Source organism: Rhipicephalus sanguineus, chromosome 1 (assembly GCF_013339695.2).
Source record: "Rhipicephalus sanguineus isolate Rsan-2018 chromosome 1, BIME_Rsan_1.4, whole genome shotgun sequence".
NCBI lineage: Eukaryota > Metazoa > Arthropoda > Arachnida > Ixodida > Ixodidae > Rhipicephalus > Rhipicephalus sanguineus.
Window position 1 is genome coordinate 253,853,292 of NC_051176.1, and position 11,297 is coordinate 253,864,588.

Here is an 11,297-nt window from a genome sequence, read left to right on the forward strand (position 1 = left end):
ATCCTTGCTCTATAGAATGTGAGGACGAAGACGACGACGCGCACCGCCCGCCGGCATGCGCATACACGACCCCTGAGCCGTCAGAACAGGATCGGCGGCGACGCGCAGCTCTGGCAAGCCTGGCCGGCAGGCTCGATGACGGTGTGCTTTGCAGAGGATGAGGAGCGACGCGATGACCGCAACTGCGTCCATCGTGAACGGTGAGCTGAGTACGGCTCGAGTCGGTCAGGCGCACGCTGACAGCGAAGTACGCGTTCGTTGCAGCTGCCCTGCTCGCCGCCGTCATTCTGCTGCCTGCGCTCGGCCAGCCAGCTCGCCAGGGGAAGCCCGCCGACGAGTATTACGACGAGGAGACCTACTACGATGAAAAGGCCGCCGACGGTTCCGCCGATTTCGCCGATGACCTCACATACGCGCAGTACGACCAGGGTAAGCGAGTGCACTCCGAGCGATGTGAAGACACGATCCAAGCAAACCCCACAGCGGGTGACTAGCGTCGAGCACGCTATTCGTGGCGAACTGCCAATCCGACCACCAGCACATATCGATCCGATCTCTTCACCAAAGGCAATATTTGTGATGAATTATGAGCGGACTGCAGTGAACGTGTGCACTGTTCTGTTCAAACGAGAACTTTTGAACTTACGAAATGTAGGGCTGTGTGTGTGTGGTGTGTGTGTGTGGTGTGTGTGTGTGTGTGTGTGTGTGTGTGTGTGTGTGTGTGTGTGTGTGTGTGTGTGTGTGTGCGCGTGCGCGTGTGTGTGTGTGTGTGTGTGTGTGTGTGCGTGCGTGCGTGCGTGCGTGCGTGTGTGTGTGTGTGTGTGTGTGTGTGTGTGTGTGTGTGTGTGTGTGTGTGTGTGTGTGTGTGTGTGTGCATAGACGTGCGCACAGGGGGGGGGGGGGGGGCAGCCGCCCCCCTAATCATCACCTAAGAGGGGGGGGGGCGAAATCTGCCCCATAGCTTGACTTAGTAGGGTGGGGGGGGGGCGCTGCGATGAACCTTTGCCCCTCCTGATGGGGAACCCTGCGCACGTCTATATATATATATATATATATATATATATATATATATATATATATATATATATATATATATATATTATAAAGGAGATTTATTGGGCGTCGAGCTTATCGTTGGTCGCGTAATGCACCGAGCACAGTCCGCTAGCGCGAGGCTCTGCTGCACCCTCGATGCTGCTGCTTCTGCGCCGGAGTACTTCGTCTTCGTTACAATGGCCCCGGCGAAAAAAAGGAGCCATCCTGGCGACTTAGTCGTCTGCAGGTACCGTAGAATCATGATAGGGCTTCAGTCTCTGGACGTGTACAACCTCGCGGTTACGACGCCGCAGGTCAGACGGTGGCGTGAGAGGTTCAATAAGGTAGTTGACTGGAGAAGTCTGTTCGAGAACGCGGTATGGCCCATCGTACTTGGGAAGAAATTTAGAAGAGAGCCCTGGTGTGCGATGCGGCACTGACAGCCACACAAGGGCACCCGGGAGAAAGACGGGAGTCGAGTTCTGGGCATCGTGGATGGCTTTTTGGCGGTTCTGGTCATCGGAGGTAAAGTGACGGGCCAGCTGGCGACATTCTTCTGCGTGCCTGGCGGATTCCAAGATCGGCGGGCACTCGGACGCGTCCGGTCGATAGGGCAGAATGGTGTCAATGGTGTGGGAAGGGTGACGGCCATAAACGAGGTAAAAAGGGGAGAAACCAGTGGTAGCTTGCGTCGAGGTATTGTAGGCGTAGGTTACGAACGGAAGAACTAGGTCCCAATTCGAGTGATCAGGTGTGACGTACATAGCGAGCATGTCACCAAGAGTGCGATTAAAGCGCTCTGTAGTGCCATTGGTCTGCGGATGGTAAGCAGTACATGTGCGGTGTACAATAGCACATTCAGCGAGCAATTTTTCAACGACCTCTGATAAGAAGACGCGGCCACGGTCGCTGAGAAGTTCTTGAGGACCTCCATGACGCAGCACAAAACGGTGTAGTATGAAAGAGGCGACCTCTTGTGCTGTGGCAGTTTGAAGAGCAGCAGTCTCGGTATAGCGTGTTAAGTGGTCGACTGCAACGATTATCCACCTGTTGCCGGTAGGAGTCAATGGAAGCGGCCCATAGAGATCTATACCGACCCTATCGAAGGGTCGGGAAGGGCATGGCAAAGGTAGTAGTTCACCGGCGGAGATGTGCGGTGGAGATTTTCGGCGCTGACATTCACGGCAAGAGCGGACGAAGTTGCGGACGAAAGTATACATGCCACGCCAGTAGTAACGGTGTCGAAGTCTTTCGTACGTTTTGAAAACTCCTGCGTGGCCACACTGTGGGTCAGCGTGGAAACAGGAACAGATCTCCGACCTCAAGGCTCGCGGTACGACGAGCAACCACGTGCGTCCCTCTGGTGCATAGTTGCGTCGATAGAGGAGCTTGTCACGAATCGCAAAGTGCGGGACTTGGCGCCGGAGCATTCGCGACGTTGGCACTTGAGAAGGGTCGGAGAGGAGGTCTAGCAGAGACGCAGTCCACGGGTCATTGCGCTGTTCGGCAGCAATGCTGTCAAAGTCGAGAGATGATAATGTGCTCTCACACGTGGAATCAGTAGTGGCTTCCAGAGAGAGAGGGGAATGGGAAAGCGCGTCAGCGTCAGCGTGCTTCCGTCCGGAGCGATAAACCACGCGTATATCGTAATCTTGAATTTTCAACGCCCAGCGAGCAAGGCGGCCGGATGGGTCTTTTAACGTCGAAAGCCAGCACAGCGCGTGGTGGTCAGTCACGACGTCAAAAGAACGGCCATATAAATATGGGCGAAACTTGCCAAGCGCCCACACAATGGCCAAACACTCCTTTTCTGTGACGCTGTAGTTACTCTCTGCCTTGGTGAGCGTGCGACTTGCGTATGCCACGACGTATTCTGTGTGGCCAGGTTGACGCTGTGCAAGCACAGCACCCAGGCCTACACCGCTGGCGTCGGTATGGACCTCAGTTGGAGCTTGAGGGTCAAAATGGCGAAGAATGGGTGGCGTCGTGAGAAGCCGTCGCAAGGTGGTGAAAGCCTCGTCGCAGGCAGGAGACCACGATGAAAGATCTTTAGTGTCGCCAAGGAGTTGTGTGAGAGGTGATATAATTGACGCAAAGTTTCGAACAAATCGCCGGAAATAAGAACATAGGCCAATGAAACTGCGAAGTTCTTTGATGCTAGTAGGTTTAGGAAACGCAGTAACAGCGCGCAATTTCTCGGGATCCGGGAGGATGCCGTCCTTGGACACAACGTGGCCTAGAATGGTCAGTTGACGCATGGCAAATCGGCATTTTGTAAGGTTTAATTGCAAACCCGCGTTGGTCAAGCAACTAAGGACGTGCTGAAGGCGGCGCAAGTGTGTTGCGAAGTCAGGGGCGAAGACCACGATGTCATCGAGGTAGCATAGGCAGATCTTCCATTTAAGGCCACGGAGAACATTGTCCATCATTCTTTCGAACGTAGCAGGTGCGTTGCAAAGTCCGAAAGGCATGACGGTGAATTCATACAAGCCGTCTGGCGTGACAAAAGCGGTTTTGGGGCGATCGGCCTCCGCCATCGGCACCTGCCAGTAGCCTGACCGCAAGTCTAGCGAGGAAAAGAACTCAGCGCCCTGTAAAGAGTCCAGAGCATCGTCAATGCGCGGCAGTGGATAGACATCCTTCAGCGTGATCTTGTTCAATCGCCGGAAATCGACACAGAAGCGGATGGAACCGTCTTTCTTTGTGACAAGTACGACCGGAGACGCCCATGGGCTCTGGGAAGGTCGAATGACCCCTCGGCGGAGCATGTCGTCCACCTGGTCGGCGATGACACGGCGTTCTGTAGCAGACACGCGATATGGACGTTGCCGCAGCGGTGAGTGAGAACCCGTGTCGATGTGGTGTTCGACTGCTAAGGCACGACCTAGCGATGTTTGTGCAACGTCGAAAGAAGGGCGGTAGTGCTGAAGGATGGTAAGGAGCTCTGATCGCTGCGCAGGTGTCAAATCTTCAGCGATGAACGGTCGGAATACGTCTGTAGATGCTGGGTCAGGCGTGGAGAGGACACCCAGTTCACAGACGGCCGTCGAAGGCACCTCATCGGGGACAGAGATGATTCGTGTGGTGTTGACCGTCTCGACATGGCCAAGGCACTCGTGACAAAGCAATGATAGCGGCGATGAATGATGATTGTAAATGGGCATTGTGGTGAAACCTGCGACAAGGTCAAGAGCAGCAAAGGGCAACGGAAGGGCTCTTCGGGTAACGAAGATCTGAGAGGGCGTGAAGAAGACCGGCCCGTCGGATATGGCGCTGCACGAGACTGGTACGGCTGCCGAAGAGTACGGAGGGATGGAGGTGTCGTCGTTGACGACAAGTTTAGCGGAAGATTGGTGGTCGACGGAGGGTGGGTCATCGAGTGAGCAGAATTCGACTTCAGCACGAGCGCAATCGATAACGGCGTTGTGACGCGACAGAAAGTCCCATCCTAAGATAATCGCATGGGAGCACGATGAAAGTACGAGGGGCTCTATCGTGTACAGAACGTCCTGAATGGTCACACGCGCTGTACAGACTGCGGCCGGTTGAATGGGCTGAGCACTGGCTGTACGAAGCGACAATCCGGAGAGAGGCGTCGTTACTTTACGAAGTGAGCGGCAAAATCCAGCATCGATAACAGAAACAGCAGCACCGGTATCTATAAGAGCGACTGTAGCGACATCTTCGACGAACACATCAATAACATTAGCAGGTGACGAATGAGGACTTGGGCAAACCGAAACTTGCGCAGTTCTTGCCTCAGGAACTGCGTCGTCTAGTTTCCCTCTTCGTTAGGTGCGGACCGTCGATGCATAGGGGAAAGCGAGCGGCGGCGCGGAGATGGCGAGCGAAGATGTTCCAACCTAGGGCGGCGATCAGACTGGTAGCGAGCTGGCGCTGGAGCAGCGGGAGCGTAATGTGCGTTTGAGTCTGGCGGGCAGTACGGCTCTCGAGGGCTGTCGTCGTTGCCTTGCACCCGGCGGCGGCAATACCTGGCGACGTGTCCGGGGTATCGACATGCGAAGCATATCGGGCGATTGTCGAGCGTGCGCCACGGGTTGGCTGTGGCATTGCTGGCCCAGCGGACCGGAGGTGGAGGATAGCTCGCAGGATGCTGGAAAGGTGGTACGGATGCTTTGCGAGAGGGCATGGCAGCGACCGCAGCGTATGTAAGTGGAGCAGCCACAATACTTTGCTCGCGGGCAGCTGGCAGCGCTTCAGCGACCTCTCCTTGAATGACGCCGCGTAGGGACGATGGCAGATTTGTGGTAGCTTCCTGTGTGAAGGGCACCAGGGAGAGCTGCCGGGCGACTTCTTCGCGGACAAAGGCTTTAATTTCGGCTATCAGCGACGCTTGGTCGTGGCCGTTGGTCAGGCTGGACAGTGATGCCAGGTCGTGTGCGGGAGGTCGTCTCGTTAGAGCTCTCTGCTTCCGCAGTTCATCATAGCTCTGGCACAAGCTAATAACCTCATTAACTGTGGACGGGTTCTTCGCCAGGAGCATTTGGAAAGCGTCATCATCAATTCCTTTCATGATGTGTTTGATTTTCTCACTTTCCGTCATGGCAGCGTCCACGCGTCTGCAAAGGTCGACGACGTCTTCTATATAACTGGTGAACGTTTCACCCGCGTCTTGTGCGCGTGCGCGCAAACGCTGCTCGGCTCGCAGTTTTCGGACGGCGGGTAGGTCGAATACTGCCGTGGTGGAGGTTTTGAACTGCGGCCACGTTTGGACATCTCCCTCGTGGTTCCTGAACCAAAGACTGGCAACACCCGCGAGGTAGAACGATACGCGCGTTAACTTGTCTGCGTCGGTCCATTTGTTCAGAGCGCTCACCCTTTCGTAAGTCGAGAGCCAATCTTCAACGTCGTTGTCGTCTGTTCCGCTGAAGATTGGAGGCTCACGCTGCGGAACACTGCCAGGGCAGGTGGCAGGCGGTGATGGAAGCGTCTGCTGGTTGGCGTCCGGCATAGCAGAAGGTAGCCTCCGAGAACGAAGATCCAGGATGGTAGAGGAAACGTTACCCAGCACGGCTCCACCAAATATAAAGGAGATTTATTGGGCGTCGAGCTTATCGTTGGTCGCGTAATGCACCGAGCACAGTCCGCTAGCGCGAGGCTCTGCTGCACCCTCGATGCTGCTGCTTCTGCGCCGGAGTACTTCGTCTTCGTTACAATATATATATATATATATATATATATATATATATATATATATATATATATATATATATATATATATATATATATATATATATATATATATATATATATATATATATATATATATATATAATTTTTGCTTCCTAATTTTTATATCCTAACAACCAGTGGAAAGGGGTAGCCGTGGCCGTGGTGACAACTGCATTTATTTTTTATTACAGTAAAAAAAAAGCAGGAGTACCTGTGCGCTACCACACATATACACATATCACCATGCGTGACTGATAGAATATATATATATATATATATATATATATATATATATATATATATATATATATATATATATATGTATGTGTGTGTGTGTGTGTGCGTGTGTGCGTGCGTGCGTGCGTGCGTGCGTGCGCGTGCGCGTGCGTGTGTGTGTGTGTGTGTGTGTGTGTGTGTGTGTGTGTGTGTGTGTGTGTGTGTGTGTGTGTGTGTGTGTGTGTGTGTGTGTGTGTGTGTGTGTGTGTGTGGCTAGACAACAGGCTCGAAAGTGAAAAATTGACTTTGGAAATGATTACCAAGCTCGCTACTAAATAAAATAGTTGAACGGTGTTTGTGCCAAAATATGTTCGCTTTTCAGATGTTTAACTTCAAACTCGATTATCTCAAAACCATGTTTTTTTGTTACTTAGGAACCATTATTTCCTATATACTTCAAGATAACCAGTTGATTATTTGTTCTTGTACTCTGCATAAATGCATACAACTACTGTACCAGAATTGAGATTATACACTTTACAGTTTTCGTGTTACAAATTTCCAAAAATGCAAGTTAAAGGTTCTAGTGGTAAAAAATTCACCAAAATTTTATTGTTTGTCATATTTTAATAAATCTAGTACAGTTAAAAGAGCGGAAAATTCGGAAGAAAACTATATATGTATTGTGTTGATATCCTTTTTAGTAACTGAGAAAACGGTACCTCAAAATGGCCAAAAATGCATGGGACGTATACGGCTTACCCTGCGCCCTTAATGTCGCTTTAGCTTTCGAGCTTAATGTACTTTTCCTAAGTATCCCATAAAAGTGCTACGTTTACTCGAAGATGCGTTTGCCGCACATGCCCTCTGCGCTGTCCTATACGTGGTGAAACTAGCACAGCTAGGAAGGTATACAAAGACAAAATCAGCACTGACTGTTGCGAGAAAAAAAAAATGTTGGAAGCCAGCGCTGTATGTGGCTTTCAACCTGTGTCTTCCGTCTTCCGCGCTGTGCTCGTTTATTCATGTATTGCCAACGTAACCAAGCCTCCACCCTTATCCTATATACCAGTACTGGTGGCTCAGAAGCTGTGGTATCCCCTGCCGCTAAGCACATGATTGCAGACACTCTCACCGGTGATGCTTACAGCTTTTTGATGCGGGTGGAATGAATTCGCTGCACGTTAACTATATGCACAATTCCCGCGCGACATCCCCTCAACCTCGCGCACAGCTTTCTGACGTAAAAATTACAACACGTTAGCCTGCGACTGGCATTACGTCTAACGAGGAAACTGAGCCCCTGAAAGGGCCCCTAGACTACTCCGACGTCAAAGATGGAGAGAGTGCACGGTTCCTTTCTCGCCTTCACTACCCTTCCTACAGACGCTACCTCCTCCTCGCTACTTATTTCTACATAAAAAATTAGGGCTCCTTCGCATAGGTGGTACCAAGCCTGAAGGAACAGCACAGCTGGGCGGCCTTCCTTAGCATACTAGCCAAGCCTAGCCTAGAGATAGCCAGTTAAGCTTAGCCACATGAGCGTAGAGAGGGGCAGTTAAGCCTAGGAAAGCCAAGTTGAGCATCCCCCCTCTCTCTCTCTTTCTTTCTCTCAATATTTTTCTCGTTCTCTCGCCCATAGCAACGCAATCATATGGTTCCCATAAATGCTTGTTCTGCTAGCGTGCCTGGATAGCCGAGCGGTTACGACGCGCGCCTTCGGACCGTGGGCACCCGGGTTCGAATACCGCCTCGCCAAGAAATTTTATTTCGTTTTATTAATTTCTTCTCCTCCTCCTCTTCACTTTTCTTCTCCTCTCCTCCTCCTTTCCTTCCTCCAACGCGTTGCTAAGCGACGCATGTTGATGTAACCGCTCGGCGAGGTTTTTCTGCGCACACCGAACGGCCTAACGTCCGGCTTAAACAGCTTCGCTGTTAAAACACGCAGACAATGTCAGCACTAAGTGTTGAGCCCGTCAGGATTTCGCGCTTTTATGCTACACGCCGTTAACTCCGCCTGAGCAGCCGACAACGCACAAAACGAAGTGAAATCAGTTGATCGCGCACGATGATCATGCGAGACAATGCATAACGGGCGTGACACTGCATGGCAAAGCAGGGTTGGAGTCAATTCAAAACTGGTATCCTTCGTACGGACTAATCGAGAGCTTATTTCCACATGATGTCACGTGAACCGACTGCTGGCGTCACGAGTCGTGCCGAAAACCAGGGAAACGCCAGGAGAGAATAACGCGCTCGTTCCTTGTGTTGTCAGAGGTTGTTTAGGGGCTCTTTAAATAATTATGGCGGCTGGAAAGTGGGCGACGCAAGCCATCCAAGTGGGACTTGGGAATGGCGCTGCTGTTCGGCTGCACGCTTTCTGATTGTACTAAAATATATAATTGTACTAATATATATATATATATATATATATATATATATATATATATATATATATATATATATATATATATATATATATAGTACTAAGGGCACCCTTAGTTATAAGCGCCCGCCTGCCGTCAGCGAGTGTGTGATCATCGTCCTCTGTCCAATTGGCAATAATGCATTTTCCGCGCACAAGCTTGACCAAGAACGTTTTAGAGAAATACTCCCGCAGAAGTTGGAGCAATAACAATATTTATTTCGCAAGAACATCTGTCACAAGCCCACTACGGCTTTACGCAGTGACTGTCAAGGCGAGTCCGGCGAGCAGCAGCTCATCACAACACGAAACCAAAACCCCGAAGAAGGCTGCATTAAAGGTGCCGGCCAAGGTTCCTGCCAAGGTTCCAGCCAAGATTTCGGCCAAGGTCCCGGCGAAGATCCCGTTCAATGCCCCAACTAATGTGGTGCCAGCCAATGTCCCCGCCAAGCTCCCGGCTAAGGCCCCAGCCAAGGTTCCGGTCAAAGTTCCGACTAAAGTCCCGGTGGATGTGCCGGTCAACACATCGACCACCGTCTCGTCGACGTCTTCTCTCAGTGGCAACATAACTATGCCCAGCACGCGGAGCGTACTCTCCGCCATGCAGCAACTTCTCGCCAAGTCTAGCAAAACGACATCGCCCAACGAGAGAAATTGGAGTAAGCATCGTGAACATCACTAAAATAATCACTTGACAGGTGCCAAGGTCCTGTCCTAAGATATAATGCTCATTCCGTTAAAAGATCAAGGTACGACTTGTATTTTCGTTAGATTATTCTAAACGTAATGGCTAATCATCCTAGATACAGTGTCAAATTTCCAGTGCGGCGCACTGAACACTGTTAATTTATTGCTTGTACTCCATATCATTTCACCATTGTCATTATGAGTCTGTCCTTGCTTTTACAAAGTGATTATCATGACTTCGTTGTGTCGTCAGAGACTCCCCTTCACTTTAGTCCTTTCCCACCCCTTTCCCCCCACAGGGTAGCCAACCGGAGATTCCTCTGGTTGACCACCCTATCAGTCTTTTAATTTTCTCTCTCTTCTACCTCATCTGCAGTCGTGTAAAGGCCGATACTCAGTCAGCGAAACGCCATCGTTCGGCGCGTGTGTTCGTTTTTTTTTTTCCAGATGCCCCTTAAAATGTGCTCTGGGAACGTATTCCTGGCAGATTAATTTCCCGGGATACTTTCATTTAACCAGTAACGGGTATGTATCATGTCCGCTGGCTAAACCAATCACTTAGCACTGGAAGCGATGTCCTTGAATTTGACGAAGTCTCCGATGTAACGAATTTATTTCGATTACCCAGAAAATTCCCATGGGTCACATTATTATCATCAACCCGAATTAACTAACTTGCTTGGCCACCAAACCTGATTCAACGAAGTTTTTCTAGAACTATCTGTGGAAAAAAGCGACGATTTCGTTCCACTTTTGCAGAGACGGGTTTTTCTTCGAGCGTGCGCTCTAACGCTATCGCATTAAAACGTCTACAGGCGCCCTACCCACGGCCCTGGCTTTAGTTCGACGAGGCTGCGCGCCGCGCCCATGCATGGAACAATGGACTCGGCAGTCGGTATTGCTTCTATGTACCGAATGGTGTTACGGGCGGCGATGATTGGTTTCGTGATTTCATGGCACTAATCGTCTCCTTGCAACTTTCTGGCTCGGCCTGCTCGCACAATCACTTCATTCATTCTCCGCGTCCCCGCATATCATTCGCCCGTCATTGCTTCACGTAACCCTCTTTGTGGCCTGCATCGCCCGGACATATGGTGCCCCTTATGTCTGGGCAACATAGGAGACTCCATGTCAGGGCCGCCCTCGAGCCGCCCTCGCGGACTTCTCACGTGCACAGGAGCAGATCGGTGGCAAGAACAATGGCCTGTTAGCTTTTGATGTCGCTACGTTATAATTTTAGATTTCGAAGAGCCGAAAAATCCCTTTCTCGATTTTACGAACTTCCCGATTTAACGAAATAATTCAAGCGTCCTCATCACTTCGTTAGATCGAGTTTCAAATAGTTGTTTGCATAATCAGTGACTCGATAGCGCTGATCTTGGTGGAAACTTAGCAAGTAAGCGAAGGACTTTAATGTGAGAAAGCGTGACCGGGAGTGATGCAAGGCTCCATCAGGGAGACACTACACGACGCAAGTAGAATGATATGTAACACCGCGCTAACGGCAAAAGAGCAAGCTGTTATTATTTTATTACACAGCAGCTCACTGCAATGACTAAGATCTCCGAATCTGGCTCGCGCTGGTACCTTGTTAGTTGTTAGGACTTAAGGTCTGCTTAGTCAATTCTAAGCATATAAACTTTCGTCGTCGCGTATTGTGGCCTCTGCGCTTCAACTGGCAAAAAGAAGTGTTGAATGTTTGAAAAACTACTTCGATTTAACATTTACCAGTACACTGCGC

The 11,297-nt window shown here is 50.5% G+C and overlaps 1 protein-coding gene across 1 annotated transcript; it reads left to right on the forward strand.

Annotated features, from left to right (window-relative positions):
• The first annotated feature begins 84 nt into the window (after nt 1-84).
• LOC119382381 (uncharacterized) lies at nt 85-9,551 on the forward strand. Its single transcript, XM_037650078.2, has 3 exons — nt 85-200; nt 265-429; nt 9,133-9,551. Exons 1-3 carry the CDS (start codon nt 158-160, stop codon nt 9,549-9,551), a joined length of 627 nt encoding a protein of 208 aa, XP_037506006.1. The 5' UTR covers nt 85-157.
• The last annotated feature ends 1,746 nt before the right edge of the window (nt 9,552-11,297 follow it).

What these genes read in the sequence shown, in the direction of transcription:
- LOC119382381 (XM_037650078.2), top strand. Translation starts at nt 158, where the DNA reads ATGAGGAGCGACGCGATGACCGCAACTGCGTCCATCGTGAACG. An exon ending in AACTGCGTCCATCGTGAACG is followed by an intron (nt 201 to 264) that starts GTGAGCTGAGTA and finishes CGTTCGTTGCAG; the next exon opens with CTGCCCTGCTCGCCGCCGTC. An exon ending in ATACGCGCAGTACGACCAGG is followed by an intron (nt 430 to 9,132) that starts GTAAGCGAGTGC and finishes GGCTTTACGCAG; the next exon opens with TGACTGTCAAGGCGAGTCCG.